This window comes from Capricornis sumatraensis, chromosome 1 (genome assembly GCF_032405125.1).
Source record: "Capricornis sumatraensis isolate serow.1 chromosome 1, serow.2, whole genome shotgun sequence".
Classification (NCBI taxonomy): domain Eukaryota; kingdom Metazoa; phylum Chordata; class Mammalia; order Artiodactyla; family Bovidae; genus Capricornis; species Capricornis sumatraensis.
The window spans coordinates 163169010-163196328 of record NC_091069.1 but is presented as its reverse complement, the minus strand read 5'-3'; the positions used below and the strand labels follow the sequence as shown (position 1 = coordinate 163196328).

The 27319-nt window shown below is 39.0% G+C and overlaps 1 protein-coding gene across 5 annotated transcripts in view; it reads right to left on the bottom strand.

Moving 5' to 3' along the window:
• The window catches only part of PHLDB2 (pleckstrin homology like domain family B member 2), a 114067-nt gene that overhangs the window by 41817 nt on the left and 44931 nt on the right, over positions 1-27319 (bottom strand). For 4 of the 5 annotated variants that reach the window (XM_068993282.1, XM_068993435.1, XM_068993507.1 and 1 more), the window contains exons 4-6: positions 18564-18707; positions 17392-17529; positions 4571-4699 (exon numbers count right to left, since the gene is read on the bottom strand). In XM_068993282.1, the coding sequence (XP_068849383.1) occupies positions 4571-4699; positions 17392-17529; positions 18564-18707 (411 nt within the window). The remainder of the gene's footprint in view (positions 1-4570; positions 4700-17391; positions 17530-18563; positions 18708-27319) is intronic. The other variant, XM_068993360.1, reaches the window with a different exon arrangement.

The window sequence follows — 27319 nt, the reverse complement described above, 5'->3', positions numbered from 1 at the left end:
ATGTAGAATATGATATATATATTTTAGAAAACATGAATTTTTGCCTAGCTAAAAAACTTATGACATTTTCGTTCCACTTGTTTGACTTGTTAAGAATAGAATACTAGATTTCTAATTCATATTTATTCAAAACTTTGATATAGTTTCATGTATTTTGGCATCTAGTGTCACTGCTATGTCCAGAAAGTTTATTATCTTAATGATTTTTTAAAAATTGAATGAGGATTGAATCTTTTAATTCAGTTCCAAGAATATAAAGAAATACTATCTTGGTTTAAAAAAAACAGGAAAATAAATGTGATACAGTATTATTAACTAAAGTACAGATTTCGTTCAAATTTCAAAAAAAAAAAGAGTTGGATAAATCTGTGATAAATTAGGTCTATTATCAGTATTTAAACACACTACCCCCTCTTCTGATTTTCATGTAAGTGGTAAATTAAATCTTTTAATTAAATGAAATTTTTTTTATCTTCTGGAATTAATTTTATTCTGGGGATGATTCACAAAAGGACTATTAGCTACCATGAAATTACAACCAGCACTATAGCAACAGGATTATTATGCCAACACAGACAGTGGATTCTCAAAGCCTAAGAATAGAAAAAACAAGGTGAAAAACACATTCAGCATTTCTCAAAACTTCTTTACATTTTAATTGGCCAAATGTAAAGCAGTTTTGGTTTCAAGTAACTGGGTGATATTTCAAATTTATCAGAGATTTCATGCTTATAACTTCTACAAGAATTAATGAATTTGGACCAAATCTAGTTGTTACTAAAGGAATTATGATGTAACTCTAATGTTATGTCTTAAAACAAAATATCTGCAGTCTTAAAACATCAGTGATAAATTTATTCACAGAAGCTTCCATATTCAAGTTTTTAAAGACTTTCAATTAAACCTGGCCTGTGGCTAAAGGTTACTAAGACAAAAATTTTAATAAGGTTTCTTTTTTTTTCGTTTATAGAGAATCTCAAAGTGGGCATATGGCTCACAATATATAAACTACGCTGGTAAATTGCTTACCCACATCTGGTTAATATGCAACATGTGTTATTTTAACCACATGAAGGTCACAAAGTCACTAATTTATTTTTAGTAAATATTTAAACCACTGTATGAAAATAATAGCACATTAGGCAGGAAAGTTTAAAATTAAACCTAAGCTCAGCACTCAGATTCCTCTGGTGTAATCATCTGATCAAGTTATCTAAAGCATTGAAATGTGTATATATAAACTTACACTGTGAAAGAAAAACAGTTTGGGGGAGAAAAAAAAAACTGTTACAAGATTTTAGATAAGAATAAGTATTCAAGAGATGGAATTTAGGGGCAAGAGTAGTTTAATTGAGCACAGAATAATATATACAGGAAGCTCAAAGTCAAGTGTGTGACTAGTTGAATGAAAATTTTAACTAAACTTCTCCACTAAAAGAATACGACAAGTCTTTACTGGCTGCAAGTTCAAAGGCCAGGTGTGAAAGGAAATAAAACAGATGTGTTAAAGAAAATTCAGTGAAAGTCATTTTTTCTTCCCAATAACATTTTTGAGAATGTGTAGCTAGTGGTAAAGAACCCGCCTACTAATACAGGAGACTTAAAAGACATGGTTTTGATCTCCAGGAAGATCCCCTGGAGAAGTGGTATGGCAACCCACTCCAGGATTCTTGCCTGGAGAATCCCATGGACAGAGAAGCCTGGCAGGCCTCAGTCCATAGCATCACAAAGAGTCAGACACAACTGAAGCGACTTAGCAAGCAGCATGCATGGCAGAAGTTTACATGCCCAGCTTTGTTTTCTTTGCTTTCTTTCAGTAGAGGAACTGAAAGAAGGGACTAGATATGGTATGGCCAGGAGATATTACAAGAATAGTTTTATGACACCTCAAGGGCCTCTGAAAGCAAGTTTTGAACTTTTTAAGAGTGCGTTACTATTTCTCTGTCTTTATGCACTATATTCAAAAACTTTTTTGCATACTTTTTTGAATTTGGAAAAAAGACAATTAAAATTGTCTAGCACAAATTTCTCATTATTCATGAGGATAATGAGGGCCATAGAGGTTGAATGACTTATTCAAGAGTAAAGGATAAACTAATTGTGGACCTAGTGAGGAAAACAGAAAAGGTCTCCTAATTGTAGATATCACTGTATAGAATTTTTTTTAAATCAAGAGACCAAACTCAACCATTCAGCTGAATAATCATCAAAACACAAGTAAACTATCCTAGCCAGGCCTGTGCTGGCAAATGAAAGGCTCATTTATCTTCAGCTTTTTTTCTCATATCACTTCTATGATTTGATTGGTAAGCCCAATTATCAACTACATTAAATCACAGGCCATGAAATCAACATTGGATGAAAACTGTATTCTGCTTCTAAGCAATGATTTAGGAGTTAAGAAGCCCAGTCATAAATCCATAGTGTTGTATGCACAAAGTCATTTTACAGTTTTGGCTCACATGTTTGAGATTGCATACAGGCTAAGAAAATTATTTTCTTCCTATTCATTTATTTTCTCTTGTGTCTGATTTGTCACCTAATGAAGTTAGTTGTAATAAAATCAACATTATTAAATTTAGCTTAAATGCCCTGAAGAAAGCTCTGTAATGAAGTGCTATTCTGGAGTGTTTGAAGTCTGAAGGGAAATGAGTTGTGATAACACAGGAAGCTCCAGTATGAATGGACTTCTCATGAAATAAGCGAACTTTTTACTGATGAAGCCAAAGGACTGATGAAGAGTCATTTTGGTCATTGTCCATCTCTGGAGAACAGAATTAGTATTTCTCTTAATATCAGGTGAACAGAAGCTAGCACAAGCCAGTTTCTCTCCTAAGGAAAGGGGTTTTATGATAAAAATTTTGCAGTCTGCTTGGAAAGGAAGAGGAAGGAGTCTTTGCCTTCGATTAGTGGAATAGGCTGTCTGCATCATTTCCTTTCATCTTTTGTAGTCGAAGTCCTTGGAACATACAGAAATGTATGAGTTATCTTATAGAATCTAGATTAAGCAAACTAATTATATTATGCTTGACTCCAAGTTATTAATAGAATTTGCCAATTTTTATTTTAATATTTATAAAGAATACAGGCAATAACTGGATAACTAAAGGAAGGGAAGAACAAAATGTATAACCATGCTTCTGACTCTAAATAAAGCACTGTTGTGACTGTGTAAAATCTTTAGCATTAGCGAAAGCTGAAAAATAGCAAACAAATATAAAAAAATCAGTTTCCCAATCTCTTTTGTGAATTGGCATAAACACATAAACGTACAAACTAAAATAATTTTACAAATACTTTTCTTTTTCCAATCATTTTTATCGTAAGACTTTCAGCGAATTGGGACACTGAGGGACAGGAAGTTTTATCTTTTTACAGCAAATTAAGCTGTACACAATAAAATGAATGAAGGGGAAGAAACAGTTTTGAAATTTTTTTTTATCCAACATTGCATAAATTACAAATGTTAGAATTGTTAAGCTGTAGTTAACTTGTCTGTACTGGTTTCTTTCTATACTCAAAGATTCTTTCAATCTGTGCAATACAGTGAAAAGCTTCAACTATAAATTTTCATAACCTAGTGATACTCAGGGGTATCAAACATTTTTGTATTCAAGGTCATCTTAAAATTTTTCAAGGGTATGCTATCTTAACTGATTTTTACCAAGTTGCCCATTTCCAAGAAGGCACAAAAATAGTAATATGAGTAAAACTAGTTTTTCCTACTCCTGTGGAATCATAAAATGTTACTTATTTAGGGCAAATTACTATTAGACTCCTTTAGAGATCCAGAACTATTTATTAATGACTGACACCCCATAGTCACAGCCTATCTGGGCTGCTGTTTAGAGCAAACAACCCAGCTGTCTACAGGCTATGAAATATGAAGTGGCCTTCTTAGTGTCTGCAAAACGATCCACCTAGGAAGACAGGTAGCAAGGTCGTTTCATCGCTGCCAATATTAAAGATCGAAGAAAAACCTGATAAAATTCAACTAGAACATCTATGCTGCATAAAAAATTTTTAAATTATGAAGCCTGAATATTGAATGCCCTGCATCTTGGGTCTTGCTTGATTATGTGATCATGCTAATGAGTTCAATGCCACTAAGAATAAGAAAGGAAAAGAAAAACAAAATGATGAGTGGTGGTGGCGAGCAAACCAGAAAATAGAAAAGTCTGTGCACAGGAGTATAAAATTAAGCTGGGGGAAAAAAAAATTCAAGGGAAATTAGTACTCAAGGTGCAGTAGAGAATGGAATGCAGGAAACAATGTCAGCTGATTTAAATGCGACAGTCTTGTTGGTTACATATCAGTGACAGCTCTGTTTTGTTTTAAAGAAGGACTTGAAATGTTTTTGCATTATTAATGAGGTGAAGGATTCCAAGAAGGAATTTTATAACTGATTAGCAAGGAATAATATGTACTGTCAGCATGCATATTTCTATTTAAAACGTTATCTAATGAACAGGGTTTATGCAAATTTATGCTATGTGACGGAGTCAAAAGTAAGTGGAACTTAATTGAAAAAAACAAAGAAACAACTAGCACATTCCTGTTTGCTACTGACCCTCTTCAGTTGTTGTTGTAACTGTTCCCTCATGGACTCAGGACAATTGTCCAGCTGGGTCTTCTGCTCGGAGTAAAGCTCCTGAAGCCTCTCTAGTTTTTCCCTTTCAGCATCAAGCTTTACCTTCTCCTGAAGTTCAGAAATCAGAAAATAGAAGTTACCTTCATACCCCAAGCAGGCGTTAGTGAACATTTCCCATGGATAACACAAATAAACAAACTCACAAACTCCAGACATCCTAGGAATGTAGAAACATATCTTGTTAGTGACTAAGATAAGGAGGTCTAAGTGGAAGTAAAGACAGGGGCCCCATTTCTGCATTCTCCAAACCCAGCCCACTCCATTGGGTGTTGGCACTGATCCCCGTCTTTCCTTCCTCCCTTCCTTCCTGCCACCATGTTACAAAAGCAGGGGAAGCAACAGTCATATTGGTCAATGGTGAACAAAGAACAAAAGAAATGCCAGCCAAATTCCTAAGATAGCCCTGCAGAGAGTCACTTGCCAGGGAACCAAACAAAGGATGGCTAGTATTTACCTTGAGCACAGTCAGAGTCCAATTTGCTGAAGGCATGTGTTAAGCAAACTTTGGAAACTATTTAAATTTTGTTCTCAGGTTAGAGGCATGTTAGGTGCATAAGTTGATATTCCAGTCATCTGGAACAGTTTCAGCTCTTTGGCAAACCTCAGAGTTTAAGCAACTAGAAAATCTGCTGTCAAGGAGAGCATCTAGTTCAGACATTGAGAGAGCTAGTAACAGTGCAAGGCTGACAAGGCAGCAAAAGGAAGACTTGTTAGACAGTTCAGATACACCAAAGGTGTGACATTTATTGTGGAGATAGGGACTTCCCTACAAAGACTGACATAAAAAATGATTGAAACAAGGACCACGGAAAAAGTAAAGGAGTCAGAGAACAGGAGAGAAAAGGGAAGATTGCACTACATCCCTCCCAGTAACACACTCCAAAGTGACCCTGGATGTTTTCCAGGGTGTAATAGGCAAATACTGTTATACACTATTACAGTCTTATAAGGCTGCCTCTTAAACTGAGAAGTAAGGCTTCAGTCTGTTTAGTGTCAGTTTTCCCATCTTGTGTTCCTTTTATGATACTCTGGACCCTTGAAGTAACTTTCAGATCTAGTCCTCCCCTTGGGTAACACTCTCAGCCTAAACTAGAGCACCTCAGTGGCATGGGAGCACCACCACCAGTCGAGACATGTGTGATCAGTTGTATCAGACTCTTTCCCACCCCAAGGATTGTACCCTGCTAGGCTCCTCTGTCCATGGGAATTTATATTTTTAAAAAATTAAAAAAAAAAAAAAAGAATACTAGAGTGAGTTCCCGTTTCCTTCTCCAGGGGATCTTCCCAACCTGGGATCGATCCTGCATCTCCTGCATTTGCAGGCAGATTCTTTACCACTGAGCCACCTGGGAGCCCTCCTTTAGGTTACTCACTTTCAGTGGTGCTACTAGAAAAGCTGCATTCTGTTTTACACCTCCTTGCTTCTGTCACTGTTCCCTGTCCCTTCGATAAGCAAAATACCACCACTTGACTTTCTTATGTTCACTATTGATTTGGTAGAAATAAAGCTGGCTGCCAAGCATATTACAGAAAAAAATTTTTTTGAAGGATGAAGATTTGAAGTAGCCCTATAAATTTATACTGCTTTCATTTCTTCATCCAAATGGTCATGATTTCCTATGTAAAATACATGTAAATTCTTTGTAAAAGATGTTATATTTTAAGTCTAAAACTATATGACATCAATATCTACACCAGTGCACTTGGGTCTCCACTTTTGGCTTACATTTTAAATTTTTGAGGGCATTTTAGAAATGTATATTTTGATTTAAAAGCGTCTTTTTTTCTCAAAATGATTAAATCTAGAAGTCATAAAACTGAGACTCTTACCTCATATATCAGCCTAAAAATGATTCTACAACTTAGACTTTAGCAGACAATAAAGAAAGTTTCCTAAAAGGGAACTTCCTGGCAGTTCAGTGGTTAGGACTTGGTGTTTTCACTGCCAAGGGCCCAGGTTCAATCCCTGGTCTGGGAATTAAGATCTCACCAAAAAAAGAAAAAAAAGAAAGGAAGTTTCCTGAGTCTTTAATGTGAAGCATGCTCACTAAGCACAGCCGCTGTGTAGGAGTGAGAAAAAGCAATGGTGTGCTTCACAGAATAAAGGATTCTCAAGTGTTACCGCACAGAAAACTGAATATACTAGTACCAGTTAGATTTAGTCCTTAGCTTCAGAATTAATCATTTTTTCCCTTAATAAAGCCAACAATACAGAACACTTGTTGTCTTTTGGCTAAGAAAATGTGCTATTTCCCTTACTTGCAAATCAAAGATTGCCCTATTACATAGCAAAAGAATATTATCCACAAAGAGTTCTATTTCTAGGTACTGTATCACCAGAATTTGCATCCATTCCAGTTCCAAACAGAAAGGTAAATAAGTAAGAAAATTATTTATTCCAATCAAATAGCAAATGTGCAAAGCCCTAAGATTTCAAATCATATATGACAGAAAACACTGAAACGACATCTAATATGAAAAGGCCTAAAAGACAGGTCTTAATTTCAGAGAAATAACCCAACTATTCCGCTAATGCTCTCAATTTTTAAACTGTTAATAATAAGCAGAAGTAAACAACTAGTAAAACATACCTTGTGTCTACATAGTGCCTTCCTTCTGAGGTGCTCAAAATGTTTGGCAATTCCATACAAGGAGGCGGTTACGAGAATTACGCAAGCAGGCACCATCAAAACTGCCTGCGGCTTCTCTGTGGTTATCAGTAGTGCTGCGGCCACTACCTCGGTCTCAGAGCAAAAGCTCAATGGGGCTAAAGCTAGGGCAGAGGAAGTGAGCGGAAGGATGAAAGAGGGACTAGTGACAGGTGGGCCAGGCTATAAATCACAGGGGGCCGCAGAAGTGATATCACTCCTACAAGAGCCAACAGTAGGCCAACAGCTGAGCCAGAGAGAAACAAATATACCTCTCTTCTAATTATTGTCCAGGAAGTTTTCAAAGAAAAATTAGCTCTAGGCAAGCGGTTGATTAGAGCTGAAAGTATCACCTTCTACAGTGAAGGTAAAATAGTGGAACACATTACATGACATTCCAGGGTTTGGGGAGTCTAGCTTTTTACATGTAATATATTAACACCAGGTATCATCCTCGTTCCCTAGATTCAAACTGGTAACGTCACCTATTCTTATTACTATAGGCACAGTGCTATTTTCTCTTTTTAATTTAAATTTTTTATTCTCTATTGAGTATAGCCGATTAACAATATTATGACAGTTTCCAGTGAACAGTGAAGGAACTCAGCCATAGATAAACACTTATCCATTCTCCCCTAATTTCCCCTCCCATCAGGCTGCCACATCACACTGGGAGACAGCTCATTTTTTCTTAGATTCATAAATCCGTTTTCAGGAAATAAATGAATTAAACTGCATTTTAAATATTTTTAACAAATTTGAATTACTTTGTTGAAAGAATAAGATTAACCTTTCAGGAATCAGAACAGTCCAGGAAGATGCAGATGTACAGGGGGGCATTTATTTTAAAAAGACCAGAACATGACTTCCCTAGAGACACGGCTGCCGCCATTGTTTTCCAATTGCCTTGTCTTCTCTGCATGGACTGGCAAAAATCCAGTTGGGTCATAAATTCATTGCCAGATTCTGCCTATTTAGGGTATTGAAGACTGATGTTCCTAAAGTATATACAGGGCCTAAGAGAAATTTTTCACCAGCAAATGAAAGTAAAAAGTGCTGTATAGCGTTGAGCCTATATCTCAACTCTCAGTGAGTTGTTCATTCACTCAGCCAATAAATATTTATAAACGGACTAGAGAAAGAGAGAAGAGGTAGGTTGATCACTGTCCCTATGAAGTACAGTCTAGCTAGTTCTGTGCTCATCAGCCCGGACCACATTAGAATGCACTGGGAGAGCTTTTAAATACACTATCTCCCAGAGTTGTAAGGCTAGCGATGAAACATTTAAAAAACTTCTCCAGGTTTTCTCAGATGCAACCAGAATCACTGATTCAGCCAACCAGAATAACGCGAGAGCCAAAGAACTACAAAATGAACTAAAATCTGATTTCTGTGATGAAGACTTAGGACAAAGTACAGAATCCATCAAATTTTGTTCTGAAGATATTTGACCTTAGAACCTTGCCTTCATAGCATAAAAGTCCTCTCTTATAAGTAACATTCCAAACGTAAAGTTTTAACTTTTAGATTAAATGTCTCAAGTGAACCCCTCTCCCCAAAAGAACTGTGAGATTCCAACATCCAAAATGCTTTCAAAGAGGAAAGACAAATTTCAAGATCAGAAGTAAAATGACTCTCTTCTAATCATACCAATGATCTGGAGAAGGTATAAATTTACCCTTAGTTATCGGAACATGTACACAGGAGTTGCCAATAATCTTGAATAAATTTAAAAATCCAAGACGTTATTTTGTCAGATCTCTGGTTAAAAGACAACAATACATTTTCTCTAAGTTGTAGTCTCAAAGGAAGGAACTGAAATTTAACTTGCTGCCTCTATTAGAATTTCACTACTACACAGAAAATTCTTGAATGCCAATAAAAACATAATTTTACCACATCTAACTAATATTTGGTTTGAGTTTACCCTGTAAAGATGCCTACTTCATTAGTTTATAAGGTTGCCAGATAAAATAGAGGAAACCCAGTTAAATGTAGATGAACTTAAGATGAACAACAAATGATTTTTTAAATGTATGGTGGTAGTTTAGTCACTAAGTCATGTCCAATTCTTCACGACTCCCATTGACTGTTGCCCACCAGGCTCCTCTGTCCATCTGACCTACAAGGAAAGCCTGCTTTTAAATATGTTTCAGATGGGGCTTCCCTGGTGGCTCAGCAAGTAAAGAATCCACCTGCAATGCAGGAGACTGCCTCGATCCCTGGGTTTGGAAGATCCCCTGGCAGCCCTAAATCTGGCAGCCCTGTTAGCTTGATAAAGGCTTCTGAAAAATTAAGATTCATATTTGTAGTTTCCAAAGTATTCAGCACAGAATCCAGGTACTGAAGCACAAACAGGTACTGAAGCCATGTTTCTTGAAACACTGTGTTAAGTTTGCAATTGATGCACAGGTATGTTGAAATTCATAATACCTAAGCTACTACTTTTTCAATGTGTCACTTTATTTATTTTTGTCTGTGTTGGTTCTTAGTGGCTGCGCTGGGCTTTCCTCTGGCTGTGGCAAGCAGGGGCCACTCTTCAATGCAGTGCGAGGACGTCTCATTGCGGTGGTTCCTCCTGTTGCGGAGTGGAGGCTCTAGGGTGTGTGGGCTCAGGAGATGAGGCTCCCAGGCTCTACAGCACAAGCTTGATAGTTGTGGAGCAGGGTTTAGTTGCTCTGCAGCACGTGGGGATCTTCCCAGACCAGGAATCAAACCCGTGTCTTCTGCATTGCCAGGTGGACTCTTTATCACTTAGTCACCAGGGAAGCCCCTCTAAGCCATCATTTTTAAGGGTGCATGGGTGTGAGCTCAGTCACTTCAGTCATGTTCAACTCTTTGCGAATCTCTGAACTGTAGTCCACCAGGCTCTTCCGTCCATGCGGATTTCTCCAGGCAAGAATACTGGAGTGGGTTGCCATGCCCTTCTCCAGGGGATCTTCTCAACCCAGGGATCAAACTCAAGTCTCCCATGTCTCCTGCATTACAGGCAGATTGTTTACCACTGAACCACCAGGAAAGCCCCCTCTAAGCCATCATTTTTAAGGATGGCCCATTCAAAGTCCTCTCCATACCCTTTCCAGTCTCTTTCCTTCCAGTTCCTAAACCACATGGGGAGGTTTGAGAGGCATGCATTCTCAGAGGTTCAAGATCAGGCAATTGTTTCAGAGCCAAAATCACTTATCTGAAATTTGCAAGGCTAAATGTGTTCTAGGTTTCAGAACATCCTGCATTTAATAGAGGTAACACAGTTTATAAAGCATATACTGTATGGCATTTTCAGTGAGGTCTGGGGCAATACCCTATAATCAAATATACTTCTATTTCTGCTGCTACTTATAAATATTCATATCAAGTGTGAATATCAGTCCAAGTCAAGTTTTGCAACCATAAGTTTTGATGCCAACCTTATAAAAATTTTTTTTCCCCTACAAAACTTCAGAATTGTAGAGGAAAGATTATGGACCTATGTGCATAGATGCTAATTGTTGAAAACCCTCTTGAGAGGCACATTCTTATATTATTTTCAGGGGATTTATTTTCTGTTGATTTTGAGAAATTAATTGCACAATTGATGGATGTTTAGTGTGAAAAACACTGGAAAATAATTGTTGGAAACCTTCTTGAGAGGCACATTCTTATATTATTTTCAGAGGATTTTTTTTCTATTGATTTTGACATATTAATTGCACAATTGATGGATGTTTAGTGCAGAAAACACTGGAAAATCAGAACACTATGCATTTATGTAATCAAACAATCATCAGAAAAAAAAAATCACCTTAATCTGGAATCCTGTTCATTTAATCCCCAAATCCCACAATATAGTTCCACTTCCTCTAAACAGGGAGCTAACTTTGAAATGTAAGAAAGAGGCACGGGAAGGGCTGGGTCTCTTCTGAACACTGCCTGTGACTTGGCAGCGACTGTGCACCCAACAGGCATTAACACTTTGCATGGAATTCAGGGCAGGCTCAGTCTTCTCCTGGCTCAGAGGAAGGATGGGGAGGAAGTAACAGGTACTTTGGCAAGATGACAATGGAGAATACAATTAACCACTTAAGATTATTGAGGCTTGTTATAGAAAAATTAGCTAACTAATTGAAGGAAATTTCACTCAGGAACACGCTGCATAGCATGGAGTGATTTAAGCCTCAGCTCCCACATTTAAGTGTGTTTAGCTACAAAAGTATGCAGACCAGGATTGCTACAAAGTCTCACAATCTATCTGTGTGAGGACAGATCTTCAAACAGAACGATAGTTTGAGCTTTGTGATGACCCATCTGGGTGACAGGAAAGACTTCAACAAGACTATGTGAGCAAAGCCTTTCCTTAACCATTTTATTTAATTTCAGTACAACTAATTTTTGATTGTCATATGCTCAGGGGCGGGAATGAGAAGATAATCCAAAAATAGAGACACTGAAAAGCTATTTTCGGTTCTGAATTTTTTATGTTGTCAGAAATAGACAAAGACAGAAGGGAAATGGACATAAACAAATGCAGAAAGACATCCAGCAGTCCAACGATGCTTTGCCTTTAGAGAGCGGAAGCGCTGGGGGAGGGAAGCCGTTCCAGCTCTGCCCAAACTGAGCTTCACAGTTCTGGTGGCTTCCCAGTCACCAAGCCCATCAAACTAAAATAGTTTTCCAGTGCAGAGGTTAACGAGTCTCTCTCCTTTCTCTTGCTCTAAGAAAATACTATGGCTTTATGCTTACTGCTTCAAATAAACATCCCCTTTGAGTTTATGTTCAAGCCTGATCCTTTGATTTGTTTGGGGTTCATCCAAGCTCATAGAGACTATTTGCGATGTGGCTGCTGTCTGAGAACGCAACAGGCAGACGGCCTTCAGCTCAGAGTCACCTGGAAACAGGCACACTGATGGACTTGGCAATGGTACCCACAAGGGCAATGAAAGAGCAGTCCAGGGAGCTACTGCAAACATGTATTGTACATATACTCATATGTACACATATGTGTATATGTACATGCATATGTACACATATATGTATATGCACATATACATACAATACATAGATATATATATTCAACAAATACATAATTAAAGACTGTCTATATTTTGAACCCAGGTCCATATATTATTATGTCTGTAGTTTGTATTTTGAGCTTCCCTGGTAGCTCAGCAGGTAAAGAATCTGCCAGGAATGCAGGAGACCTGGGTTCAATCCAGGAAGATCCCCTGGAGAAGGAAAAGGCTACCCACTCCAGTATGGCCCGGAGAATTCCATGGAGTCCATGAGGTTGCAAAGAGTCCGACACAAGTGAGCATAGTATAGTACCATATAATAATAGTGGTCACCTATGAAATACATCAATTTATACTAAGCACGGAAAACAGAATGATAGTTCCCAAATAAGCTAAAAGAAATAACATTAAAGTCTGATCTTGAGAGCCAAGGAAACAATGTCGATAATTTCACACCAGGATTTGAACTCTCATGTGATATTAAACTTTTCTCCTACGGCTCCAGGCCTTGTCTCAAAAAATGAGAGCCAGGTTTACAGGATGCGCTGCCGACATCTGAATTGGAGTTTGCCCAACAGGGATATCTTTCAGGTTTTGGTTTTCTCATTTCACCGTTTATATCTGACAACAGCAACAGGTGTATGGGAAAGGAAACGAGATCCAAAAGGGTAAAGGCCACTTCCTTCTTCTGTCTTACGCCTTGGCTTGACGAGCCGCCTGGCATGAGCACTTGGACAGACCATCCCAGCTGTCCTGAAACTTGGCTGCACGTAGCTCTGAAGCAGGTGTTTGGCTGCATGTTTCTGTTCAGACTCAGCTAGGACTCGCCGTTAGCAGAAGATCCAAGGACAATATTCCCCAAGAATACTGGGCGGTATTCTGGCACCTCTTACGAGCTGGATAAACAGTGGGTAACAGTGCCTACCTCTATTTCACAGGCTAGAGAGGGAAATACATATCTAACAAAACCAAAACAAATATAAATGATAAAATGTGATTTGTGAAAGGACTGATAGAACAACAGAGAGCACATCATCTGAGCTGGAAAGGGCCGGTAGAGTTTTTCTGAAAAACTAACAGTGAGCTCAAGCCTTGAAAGACAGAACCAACCAGACACAGAATATGGGAAAGGAGATTCCAGGCAAGGCAAGCTGATCTGCAAGGGACCTTGGCAGGGGCAGAGGGTGGGGTGGATCTTTGAACAAATAGAAAGAAGGCCACCATGTGAATGATGTGAAGAGGGGAGAAAAGTAATATAAACAGTCAGGATAGATAAGGAATTTAGGTTCATATAAAATACAGGGGAATACAAACCAGAATGATGTGACCTAATTTATATTTTTAAAGTCACACTGGCTGCTGTGAAGAAAATGGGCTGAAGGGAAGCAAAGGGAAATGGAACTCAAAAGGAAATGTTGATGATTTTGAAGAGAATGCTATTAGGGGAGATGCAGAGAAGTTAAAGTAATTGAAAAATAGCATTGTAATCAATTATAAGTGGGGTTGATAGAGAAAGAAATATCAGGATCTACTTCCAGGTTTCTGTTTGGGCATATAGGTGTATAACGATGCCACTTCCTGGTGGGCAAACTAGAGGAAAAGCAGGATTGGAAGTAGGGGAGGTGTATGGAAGGCAAGGGGAAAGATGAGATCAAGAGTTCAGTTACGGGGTGTTCAGCTGGAAATACCTGAGAAATCTCTCAGTGGAGATATCAGCTGGGCTACAGGATATGAGTCAGAAGTACAGAAAAAGGTTGTGGACTAAAGACATACATTTGACAGTCACCAGTGCATACAGGTTATTTGAAGCTATGGCTATAAACGAATGTGAAAATACAAGAGAAGAGAGTTCTCAACAAGAGATGGTGGGTGTTAACCAGACATACTGTGGAGATCATTCCACAGTGTACACAAATATTGAATAATTATGTTGATACCTGAAACTAATATAATATCATATGTCAATTACACCTCAACTTTTCAACAAAAAAGAGAATGAGTCAAGGCATATATCTTAATTCAGACCAATGAGAGGGCACAGAATTTTTCTGTGAACTTCTGGGAAAGTTTGATCTTGCTTTAAAAAAAAAAAAGAAGAAGGTGGTTCAGATCAGAGACACTCTTAACAACTGGCTGGGCAGAGGCAGAGGAAGAAGCAAGGGGAACTCAGATGGAAATGTCAGAGAGAAGAGTACGAGGACAAGAAGGAAAGCCAGAAGAGTGTGGTACCTGGAGGCAAAGGGGCTGGGTAGGGGGTAGTGCCCAGGAAAAGAGTTGTCCCTTATCTTGAATGCTGAACAGAAGTGTGCTCATAAGAGGGCTGAAAAGCACCCAGTAGGTGGGTTAGGCTGCACTAAGGCAGCAGCACGGACAGGAGCAACTGATGGAGCAGTGGAACAAGAATGGGAGGAACGGTTAACTGAGCAAGAGATCATCCAGCGTACTGAGAAAACTGTTTGAAAAGCTCAGCTATGTTGAAGAGAAACTAGCTAAGATAATCGCTGGAAGGAACTTTATTTTTAAATAATAATTTTTAAAATTTAAATTTATTTATTTTAATTGCAGGCTAATTACAATATTGTGGTGGGTTTTGCCATACATTCACATGAATCAGCCATGGGTGTACATGTGTTCCCCATCCTGAACCAATTTTTAAAAATAATAATGTTGGCATATTGGCAGTATAGGTCCAGTAAAGAGGGAGTGGATGGGGGGAGCTGGAAACAGAAGGATTGAAAAACCTCTAGACGGTGGGACGGTACCCTGGGTACATCCAAAGGGACTGGTCTTTGAGGGGAAAAGAGCCTTCCTTGGGCTTCCCAGGTGGTGTTAGTGGTAAAGAACTTGCCTGCCAATGCAGGAGACGTAAGAGACTCAGGTTCAGTCCCTGGGTCAGGAAGATCCCCTGGAAGAGGGCATGGTAACCCACTCCAGTTTTCTTGGCTGGAGAATCTCATGGACAGAGAGGTTCGGCGGGCTACAGCCTGTGGGGTCACAAACAGTCAGATATGACTGAAGCAACTTAGCACGCGCACACACGAGCCTTTCTTTGTGAAGATGCTGCTGCTGCTAAGTCGCTTCAGTCGTAATTTCTAAGTAGTGGTGAAGTAGGTGGTGAGATCATCTCAGAGCCAAGCGGAGGAAATTGGACTGGAAGTTTGAACAGAGTGAAGGTATGAAATAGCCATGCCATAAAACAGTAGAGTAACATTATTTGAGAAAGAGTGATGCTGCCAAGAGGTATTCAGTCTCTGTTTGAGTTTGGTTGTCAAGAATATGCAGTAACATCATCTAGGCCAGTCTGTTTTCACTTCCCTCGCTCTCCCCCGGAATCTCTCACCCAAAGCCAGTTTCTGTCATTTTTCATACCATGTGATGACAGACAATAATCCCACCTTCCGAGACCGACTAATCCCCTAACAGCTGCGTGAGCTGCTTCTATACTTCAAGCCCCCACTGTCCCCTCTCTTCAAAATAATAATAGGAAGGATACAATAAAGAACAATAATGTAAGTAGCCTCCTCTTTGTTTCCACCCATGTTACTAGAGTTCCATCTCTACCTTAGGTCTGGAGAATATAACACAACTGGCCCTGCAAAGTGAGATTTAGCACTCAACTTACTTCCCTTTTGTGTGTAGAATTTACAGGCTGTGTCATATGTGGGTTACACAAAGACAAACAACTACACGGATGGGGAAGGCAGACAGGTTCACAGAGAATCTGATACCCCGTTCCTATGTCCCACAAGCTTTCCAGTTTGACATAAACAGTAAAATACTAGTAAGCACCAAAACAAAGACACCTGATGACTCCGACAAAAGTTCCTTGCTGTATCAGTGCAGAATCTTTGAAAACCATAATATTGCTGTTCAGCAGAACTAGACAATAAATGCTTTCATATGGTTTTGAGCTTTTAAAGAAAAATATGTCCACTACTCAAATGGATTCTTTACTGTTTCAAAGTCTGGAGCTCAAAGGCACATACATAAACTTTAACATGAAAAAGATGTGCAGTTTAATCTTGACAAGCAGGCAACCAAGAAATTGATATGTAGCTTTTAATCTGACTTTAATTTCTGACAATATATTTTTGAGCTCACTACCTGGCACCAAGACCAAATGCCATTATTTATAGGTTTCAAACAAAGAGAAGCCTAAAAAGGAAGCCATATGCAGCAGAAATCCTCTCCATATATTAACAGTGGAATTTACTCGAATTGAAATTTTTTTCTTTTTCTCAGTTTAGAGGAGAACTCGATGATCAAGAAAGAATGTAAGCTCATTTGTTTGTTTGTTTTTGAAATTTTAATTTTAATTTTTAATTTAGGCTGAGTTTAGCTGTAGCTGACTTAGAATTTGAGATGACAGTAAATGAAATATTTTCCAGAAGAAATAAACAGAAAACAACAACAAAAACCAAAAACCCAATTACTACCCTGAATTCTAAAATCTGCAAGTAATTCTTCATATTCCCTAGGAGGGATCAGCTAACATTTAGGCTGTGGCCTAAAACGTGTAAGTAAAGCTTTTTCCAAAATAAGTGTCAACTGTATTTCATAGTTTTCACTTGGCAGTGTGTGAGGATCCCCTGAAAACCCCAATGTATTTTTCTAAGAGCGGTGCACTTGCATTGAAGCCAATGGCAAGGCAAGACAGATGAGATGAACGGTTCCCATTCACCTTTTTAATACACAGAAAAATGAAAAGAAATGAGGCAACCATATTTGAATATGCTTAAGCCATCCTTGCAGGGCACCAGTAGTAAAGAAGTTCCAAACTACTAAAATGATTCTTTTAAAAAAGTGGAATCAGAAGAGCAGAAAGGCTAATGGAAAAAAGCAATTCACTCATCTCACAAGGGGTAAACTGCCACAAATATCAGCTCAAAAATTAAGCAGGTTCTACCATCTCAGCATTAGCTGCTCTGTACCTGAAGGTTCTTAGTCTGCAATGACTTACCTCATCTGAAGACTTTTTTCTAGTGTCACTGTCTCCTGGAACATGACACACAAATCCCAAACCACAATTCATACATTTAAAATTTAATCAATGGGACCACCATTTTGCCCACAAAATTTGTATCGAATATAATTTCCTTTTTACCTTGGTCTTTTCACCAACAATGTTCTTTTCCAGTTCTGTGATTTTCCGGTTTAGATGATCCAAAATCTCCTTCTCTTTCATAAGTTCAGTTGTTTCCGATTTTTGTTCTCCATCCAAGAGAGCACATTCCATATCCAGCTGAAGACACAAACAAAGCTCAGAAATGTTTCATCGTCAGGAAAATTTCCAGCTGCCTCCTTTAAAGGTGTATTTTTAACAGGTACAAACTGCAAAAAGTACTACTGTTATCAGTCAGATTATGGAGCCCAGAAAACACTCCAGAGGCCATGCGAGACTCAGAATTCTTACATGAGAAAGTAGGGAGGCCAGAACATACTTGCTAAGAAAACTGGCTATCTTTTAATTTAATTTTTCCCCGCCTTTTCGCTTACTTCTCAAGGTAATTTTGCCTATTTGCTTAGATTCAGGCTCAAGTGTGAATCATCTTGAGAGCAGTCACCATCTCTGTTTGTCCCTAGGGCACAGAAAGTGAAAACTACACTCAGTCCATCAAGCAAGCACTGCATTTCCAGCAATGCCAGCAGGAGGGGCTTCCAGGGTCTGTACATGACAGATGAGCATTCCCTTCCACACACGGGCTGTCTGCATCAGCTGTGAGAACAGACATGAAGATCCTTCTTGGGCAGAATGAGTGCCTCCTTTCTTACTCCACGGAGGTATGAAAAAAGCACCCTTTTCTTTAACTGTAGTTATACAGTATATGTCTGTCTCCTCTAGAGGTTTGCAAACCTCGGGAAAGTGAGGTCTATGATTGATTCACATGTAAATCCCCCCATAGTGCCAAGATGATACTCAACTCATACTTAACATGCTTACAAAAATGTTGGATTTGAGCTTAAACGTCTAAATATATGGTACCTCAGCTGACAGATCTTGAAGCAGGTCAGAAAGCATACACCAGTTAAGACAAAGTCAGTTACATAACATATATTAAAAATGGCTTCACCTGTTTATCTCACTGGATGAATAAAGACACAAAAACATTTTTAAAAGGCAATTATTCCCTACATATGAACCCATTCCATGAATATTTGCTCATGTTGACCTCTATGTACTTGGCCCCCCAAGGCCTGTGCCCTAAGAGGTACTGATTAAGCTGAAGGAAAGAAAGAAAATTGGGAGAGGGTAATAAGTGAACTCGTGGTTTGTACCTCTCTGGAAGATTCCTCCATCTGGTCATTTATATCTTTGATTTTCTGTTCAAGTTCCTCAAGGTTGTTGAGAATTGCTATCCGGGTCTCTTCCATTGCAGTCAACTCCTGAATCCTTTGTTCTTCACTTATACCCTCTGGGGTCTGTGATTAATCAACACATAAAAGGGCTAGTCACACTTCAATGCCAGAATTTCCCAGTTAATAAAGCAGTCACAAGTCTAGCATTTCACAGTCTGTGTCTGTTTGAACTCTAAAAGCATGCTTGTGACTGTTTGCTCGGAACTCTGCATGTTCCCATAGACCTCTAGTAGATAGCGTCTCAGGTAAGCTTCTACAAATCAGGTTCAGGGAACAAATTCACGTTCTTTTAAAACCAAAATAACTAAGAGGTAATATAGATGCGGAAGCTATAGTCCACAGAGATTGTAGCGACTTCTCTCAGGTTACAGATAAAGTTTGGAGTGCAGAGACCTAGAATCTAGAGGGGACTGCTGACATCTTCCTTAGGAATGTCTCTTGGGCAGTCTGCTACCTTCATTACAAGGTCCATGTTCTCTCCTGTCTCCAAGGGAATACACTTCCTACAAGTCTCCAGAACTGCTGCTGGGTCCCACTGCTAGGGCTATCTGCAAACGAGCAATCCTTCTTATTCATATTCTTTCCAATACAAGATGGTAAATAGGGACATGGTATTTGGCCCCACCTCACTGATATGTTCCATAAAGTTAATAAGCAGGACAGTATTACTTTATTACTTTGGCAACCCTCAGAATGATTTAAAATTACATACTTAATACCAAGTTACTTCATGTTTCAGTTTTGCATTAGCACACTACTTACTGGTCTCTCCTATGTACTGATGAAGACACTAACTGGGCCAATGAGCTTTTGTTTTTTTAGTTTATTTTATTTAATTTTTTTTAATTTTTATTTTTACTTCATTTTACTTTACAATACTGTATTGGTTTTGCCATACATTGACATGAATCCACCACGGGTGTACATGCGTTCCCAAGAGCTTTTGTGACATAAAATAGGATATTGGCCATTATTCATAAAATTATGTCATGGAAAAACTGATATCTTTCACAAGGAATGAGAAAGTTAGGAAAGAAATTAAGTGAGATAGGGCATACTTACACCTCTGAACAGAGTAAAATGCCCAGAAAAGAAAGGAATATTTAGATCACACACACAGCCAAAATGTGACTATCAATTATTTTAAGAAGAGATACAACAAATTGAAAATAGCTTCTTCAACTGACAAACAACTAATCTCAAAAATATACACGCAACTTATGCAGCTCAATTCCAGAAAAATAAATGACCCAATCAACAAATGGGCCAAAGAACTAAATAGACATTTCTCCAAAGAAGACATACAGATGGCTAACAAACACATGAAAAGATGCTCAACATCACTCATTATCAGAGAAATGCAAATCAAAACCACAATGAGGTACCACTTCGCACCACTCAGAATGGCAGCGATCCAAAAGTCTACAAGCAATAAATGCTGGAGAGGGTGTGGAGAAAAGGGAACCCTCTTACACTGTTGGTGGGAATGCAAACTAGTACAGCCACTATGGAGAACAGTGTGGAGATTCCTTAAAAAGTTGCAAATAGAACTACCTTATGACCCAGCAATCCCACTGCTGGGCATACACGAGGAAACCAGAATAGAAAGAGACACATGTACCCCAATGTTCATTGCAGCACTGTTTATAACAGCCAGGACATGGAAACAACCTAGATGTCCATCAGCAGATGAATGGATAAGAAAGCTGTGGTACATATACACAATGGAGTATTACTCAGCCATTAAAAAGAATACATTTGAATCAGTTCTGATGAGGTGGATGAAACTGGAGCCTATTATACAGAGTGAAGTAAGCCAAAAAGTAAAACACCAATACAGTATACTAACACATATATATGGAATTTAGAAAGATGGTAATGATAACCCTGTATGCAAGACAGCAAAAGAGACACAGATGTTTAGAACAGACTTTTGGACTCTGTGGGAGAGGGAGAGGGTGGGATGATTTGGGAGAATGGCATTGAAACACGTATACTATCATGTAAGAAACGAATCACCAGTCTATGTTCGATACAGGATACAGGATGCTTGGGGCTGGTGTACGAGGATGATCCAGAGAGATGATATGGGGTGGGAGGTGGGAGGGGGGTTCAGGATTGGGAACTCATGTACACCGTGGCTGATTCATGTCAATGTATGGCAAAACCAATACAGTATTGTAAAGCAAAATAAAGTAAAAATAAAAAATAAAAAAAAAAGAAAATAGCTTCTTTTTTCAAGAATTTCAAGTTAGTTATTTTGGATATCCCCTGGTGGAGACCAGTCTTTCTATAAGGCAAGGGATGCCTTATAGAAAGGCATTATTTATTTAATTTTATCTCTCTTTGAAAAAAAAGCAATATCTTTGCACCAGTAAATCAATGATTATATAGTTTCACAACTGGAAATTGGAAACAGCAGCCAAGTTATAATACATAAATTGCTGAAGATTACTCATCAACCACCGAAAATAACATTCAAATTAACCAAAGAGAAAAAAGAAAAAATTAACCAAAGAAACCATTAACATTTTGTGTCTCTAAATTCATTTAACGTACTTAACAATCCTAAACATTACTGTAAAAAGACAGGCATCATGTCCGTTTCTTTATTCTTTATTAATATTCTTCATTTTTAACCCTACTTTGCTGCTTCTCAAAATTTAACCATTGAAAAGTTACACATCTCAGGTTGACTAGAGCAAAGGTTAGAAGGCCTTTCAAGCCCTCTGTTTATTTGTTTGCTGATATTTAGATTTTAAACTGTCATCTTAAATCCAGCATCTTATCAACTAATAAAACAACCTGTGACCTTTCTTCACAGACAATGAATCTCATTGTCTTAATGCTTGGGTGGCCAGTTTTAGGGCATGAGGAAAGCCTGCAATAGTGAATGGCATTCCTAAATCATCGAGGAGTAATCCTAGCAGGAAAGCCTCAAGAAGGCCAGTATCCTGTTGGGTCAACATTTCATATTAGGTTTCAACTTCCAACATGATTTAAAAATATCTTTCACTGGTGGAAGCAAAGCATCAAAAGAAAAGAAAAACTGAACAATCTGCAAAACTATACTGATAGGTAACAGTGGCACTTATAAGTATCTGTATAACTCAACATTTCTAGAAAATTTATCACAATAGGTCTAATAAAAGACAACTTGATAGTCTGTTTGTTGCAGTAAAAGTTATCTAGGTATTGACTTTTGCTATTGTTATTTATAAAAAGCAAAATCTTCAAGGGGCGTTCTGAAACTCTGGTTTGTAATAGAAAGGGATGAGGATACTGGACTCTCATTTATATCCAAATAAAAAACAAAAGAGTACCAAGGGTGTGGTAGCCACCAAACAGCTTTAGCTTGTGGTGACAGAAAAAGGTGGAATTTTAATCTATCTAATTTTTTTATAGTAATGTACAGGGTTCCACTGAGAGTGATGTTTTAAAAAAAGCACATATTGTGCATACCCAGATATATTGTTTTTGCGTTAACTCCATCTGCACACACACAGAAAGGAGAGACAGGAGGGACAAGACAATTGCATCTACCCTTCCTTTTGTGTGTGTGTGTGTGTGTGTGTGTGTGTGTGTGTGTGTGTGTATGTGTGCAGACCTCTGATCTCAAGAGGTTTCTAAAAAGAAATATGCAAAAAAGGGGGGTCATGGTAAATAGAAATTGTCTTGTACCTACTCCTATCTTCCCTTTCTGTATGCATGTGGATGGAATTAACTCAAAAACAGCATATCTGGGGATGCACAATATATGATTTTATTAAAACACTTCACTCTCAGTGGAACCTTATACATTACCATAAAAAAATTCAGATAGATTAACTTAGAAACCTCTTGAGATCAGAGTGGGTTGCAAGTGTGAAAGGTTTCCACTGTAGACAGAATGATTACATGATTACTCAAAAAGAGTGGAAAAGTTTTCACCACAAGAGAAAAAAATATTTTTTTGGCAAATACACGAGGAGATAGACTAAACTAAATTTATTGCAGCCATCGTTTTGCAAAACATGTAAGTCATTAGGCTGTACCCTTTAAATTTATACAGTGCTGTATGTCAATTATATATCAATAAAACTGCAAGGAAAAAAAAAGAGTGAGCTGTTTTCAGCTTTCACCTCAGGTGGTGGTAGACAGATTCATAAAGCCAATTTAAAAGAGCATGTTTCCAAGGTCATCTGCATCTTTAAGTGTTAGATAAAAGGAAAGTCAAAAATGGTGAACTTCAGGCTTTCTAAATGTCATTAAAATCTTTGTGTTTTTCACATTCTTCTCCATTACTCCTCAGATCGATAATAACAAATACTGTACTTTAAGTAAATAATCCAAAAACACTCAAAGAGCAAGAGCATTTAAAACAAAAAAAAAAAAAACAAGACTTTTTCTTTTTTTAAAGATTCTTCCATCTCCTGTCTCAAGGTAACACATGTCTGTCTTCAGAGAATCAAAAATGAAAAACCCGTTCCCTGGAACCAACCCATTGCCTCTCAGCTGCACTGTCTATGCTGCTGTGTGGTACCCAGAGGTTCCCTTGATGCTTCCTCTCTCTAAAGGAGACACAATGTTCCGCTGTGTGCTGCAAGGAAGATGTTCCAAGCTTCAAAGTCCTCCTATTTCCCAGAAGTGTACTGGGGCAATGAAAAACATCTGTCAAAATCTGCTCATTTATATCCAAGTTTTCTTGTCACAGCCCTCTTCAGGAGGAAGCAGTGTGTGTGTGTGCTTAGACACTCAGTTGTGTCAGACTCTTTGCTGCCCCACGGACTGAAGCCTGCCAGGCTTCCCTGTCCATGGGATTCTCCAGACAAGAATACTGGAGTGGGTTGTCACGCCCTCTTCCAGAGAATCTTCCCAACCCAGGGATCGAATCCAGGTCTCTTGAGTCTCCTGCATGGGCAGGCAGATTCTTTACCACTAGTGCTACCTGGGAAGCCCTTCAGGGGGAACCTGGTCTCCCAAAAGTTAGTCCTCAGAGCACACAGCTCACTGTTTTAACAAAAGTTTGGCAGATCCCTGAAGGAAAAGAGTGAAAGGATTTAAGATAAAAAGTACAGGAAGCCCCATGTTTGATGACAACAGCTCGGATGTTCAAATGATGGTCATTTACTTTGCCTGAACACCAATAATTTTTGATTTCTACCCCACATCCTAGTTTCTAACCATTGCAACTTTCTGGCAGGAGAGACAGAAGTCCTATTCAGAGTTACTCTCCTTTGAGAATTACTCTTCTGGTCATTAGAAGAAAGAAGGGTTGAACAGTGCAGAGTCCTGATGAATACATGGGCGAACTCTATAGGTAGGTAGATTTCTGACTAGAAACATTCAGTCAAAAAGTTTTGTTGCACTGGGAAAGGCAAAACTACAGAGACAATAAAAAGAATGATGGCTCACAAGGTTTCATGAGAGCGGGGAAGAGACATGAATAGGTTGAATCCAGGAGATTCTTAGGGTGATGAAATTATTATGTATGAGACAGCAACGATGGACATATTACACATTGCACTTGTCAAAACCAATAGAACCATACACTATGAAGTGTGTGTATGCTTAGTCGCTCAGTCATGTCTGACTCTTTGCAACCCCATGAACTGTAGTCCGCCAGGCTCTTCTGTCTATAATATTCTCCAGGCAAAAATACTGGAGGGGGTAGCCATTTCCTTCTCCAGGGACCTAGGGATTGAACCCAAGTTTCCTGAATTGCAGGTGGATTCTTTACCATCTGAGTTATCAGGGAAGCATACAATATGAAAAGACATCCTTAGTGTAAACTATGGTCTTTAGTCAATACTGTATATCAAAATTGGTTCATCAATTTTGATGAATGTGCCATACTTATGTGTGTTACTCGCTCAGTCGTGTCCGGCTCTTTGCGACCCCATGGACTGTAGCCCACCAGGTTCTTCTGTCCATGGGATTCTCCAGGCAAGAATACTGGAGTGAGTTGCCGTTTCCTTCTCCAGGGGATCTTCCTGATCCAGGGATGGAACCTGGGTCTCCTGCATTGCACGCAGATTCTTTACCATCTGAGCCAGCAGGGAAGCCCACCATCATACTTAGGCAAGATGTAAATAATAGGAGATACTCTAGGAAAGCAAGGAGGACAAATAGAAACTCTTTACACAACCTTTTCAGGAGAAGGGGATGACAGAGGATGAGATGGTTGGATGGCATCACCAATTCGATGGACCTGAGTTTTTGAGCAAGCTCGAGGAGTTTACAGGGGAGCCTGGCATGTTGCAGTCCATGGGGTTGCAAAGGGTCAGACACAACTGAGCGACTGAACTGAACTGATAAATATCCAATATATCTGAAACAGTCATTAATAATGTCAAGAGGAAGACGACTCATGATAAAAGACTCATGTCCTTACCACCACAATAGCTCCTAGTACTGAGACAAAGAATTTTTTAAAAAATCAGTGACAAGACAAGGGAGATCAAGATGGTAGAGTAGAAGGAGGCTGAGCTCAGCATCCCGACGAACACATCAAGGATACATCTGGATGTATAGCAACTCTAGCTGGACACAAACAGGAGTCTGGAGGAAAGGCTCTGCTACAAGCAAGGCTGTAAAGACCCACATGGAATCAGGCAGGAACAGAGGAGATGAAATGCAAGCAGGACCCATGCCCCAAGCAGGACACAGAGGAGGAGGAGGATATGATGGGCTCAGAGGTCACCCCTGTGAAGTTAGGGCACACCAGCCGTAGGGTCCAACCCAGGGAAGACAAGTCCCCTTAGCTGGTTTGAAAACTGTGGGACTTACAGGAGGGCTTAAGAAGCCGAGACTCTGCTCACGAAGAGCGGGCGCACATGCCTGCCTGCTCTAGGGAACAAGGGGGAGGAAGCAGACTGAAAACAGGGTGGAGAGTCTGGCTGGTTTCCCACAACTGCTCCTGTCTGCAACAAGTGCCTGATCTAGCTTCTCTTGCTCCTGAGCAGCTCCCCACCAGGACAGAGGTGCTGTATTCGGGGGAGGGAGTGCACATTTAGAAGAAAAGGAACCCGCCTGGACTCGACCCTCAGGGCTCCTGGTCCAGCACCTTGAGCTCTGCTGACACCCAGATAGGGAAGTGACAGCCACTGAACATGGGAGAAAACAGCTTGCCCCTGGCTGTGACTCTAGCTCCTCCACCTCCAGCCCTACCTCTCACCAAAGTGACAGCTGCCACCCCAGGAGAAGATGGGATCCTCGCTCACTGCAGATCCAGCTTTTCCCACCAAAGCCACCGGGCACTTGCAGACCGCATAGGGGCACTCACACACAAGGATACCCCATTTAAGAGCAGGATAGGTAACTATATCAACAAATTTCATAAAGTTAAACATAAGGGGAATACAGAGGAAAATGTTTCAAATGAAAGAACAAGGAGGAAGAAAGACCTCAAGAAAACCCTAATGAAACAGAGATAAAAATTTACCAGATAAAAGGGTTCAAAGTATTAGTAATAAGAATGTTAACTGAAATGGGTAAAAAAAAAAAAAGATACAAAGAATAAGAATTTTAACAAGGAACTAAAACATATTTTAAAAAACGGAGCTCCAGAATACAATAACTGAAATGAAGAATACACTTGAAGGAATTAATAGCAGGTTAGGTGATACAGAAAAACACATGAGAAATCTGGAAGAGAGAATAATGCAATCACCCAGTCATAAAAAGCAAAAAAAGAAAAACAAACCAAGGGACTTCTGAGACAACATCAAGTCTTATAACATTCACATTACAGGGGTCCCAGAAGGTGAAAAGAGAAAGGGGTTGAAAATGTATTTGATGAAATTATGGCTGAAAGCTCCTAAAGCTGAAGAAGGAAACAGATTTCTTGTACAGGAAGCACAGGTAGTTTCAGAGAAGATGAACTCAAAAGAGACCCACTTTGAGACATATCATAATTAAAATGGCAAAAGCTAGAGATTAAAAAGAGAATTTTAAAGGCAGCAAGAGAAAAAGAGAAAAGGCAGCACCTACAAGGGAACCCCCTCCCCCTAAAAAAATAGGACTTAATTAAACTTAAAAGTCTTTTTCACAGCAAAGGAAACCATCACCAAAATGAAGAGACAACCTGCTGAATGGGAGAAAATATTTGCAAATGATACGACCGATAAAGAGTTAATATTCAAAATATACAGCTCATATAATTCAATATCAGAAAAACAACTGTTTTAAAAAGGGCAGAAGACCCGAATAGACAGTTTTCTGAAGAAGACATACAGATGGCAAACAGGCACAGGAAAAGATGCTCAACGTTGCCAATCGTCAGAATAATGCAGATCATAACCACGGCGAGATCAGCTCACACCTGTCAGAACGGCTATCATCAAGAAGTTCACAGACAACATATGTCGGTGAGGATGTGGAGCAAAGGGAACCTTACTACACCACTGGTGGGAATGTAAACTGGCAAACCACTATGGAAAACAGCATGGAGCTTTCTCAAAAAAACTAAAATAGAACCACCATATGATCTGATCCAGCAAGTCCCAATCCTGGGTATATATCTGAAGAAAACCAAAAACAGTAATTTGAAAAGATATATGCACCTCAGTGTTTATAGCAGCACTATTTATAATAGCCAAGAAATGAAAGCAACCTAAGTGTAACAAATGAGTGGTTAAAGAGGATGTGGTAAAAAATGGACAATGAAATACTGTTCATAAAAAATAATGAAAATT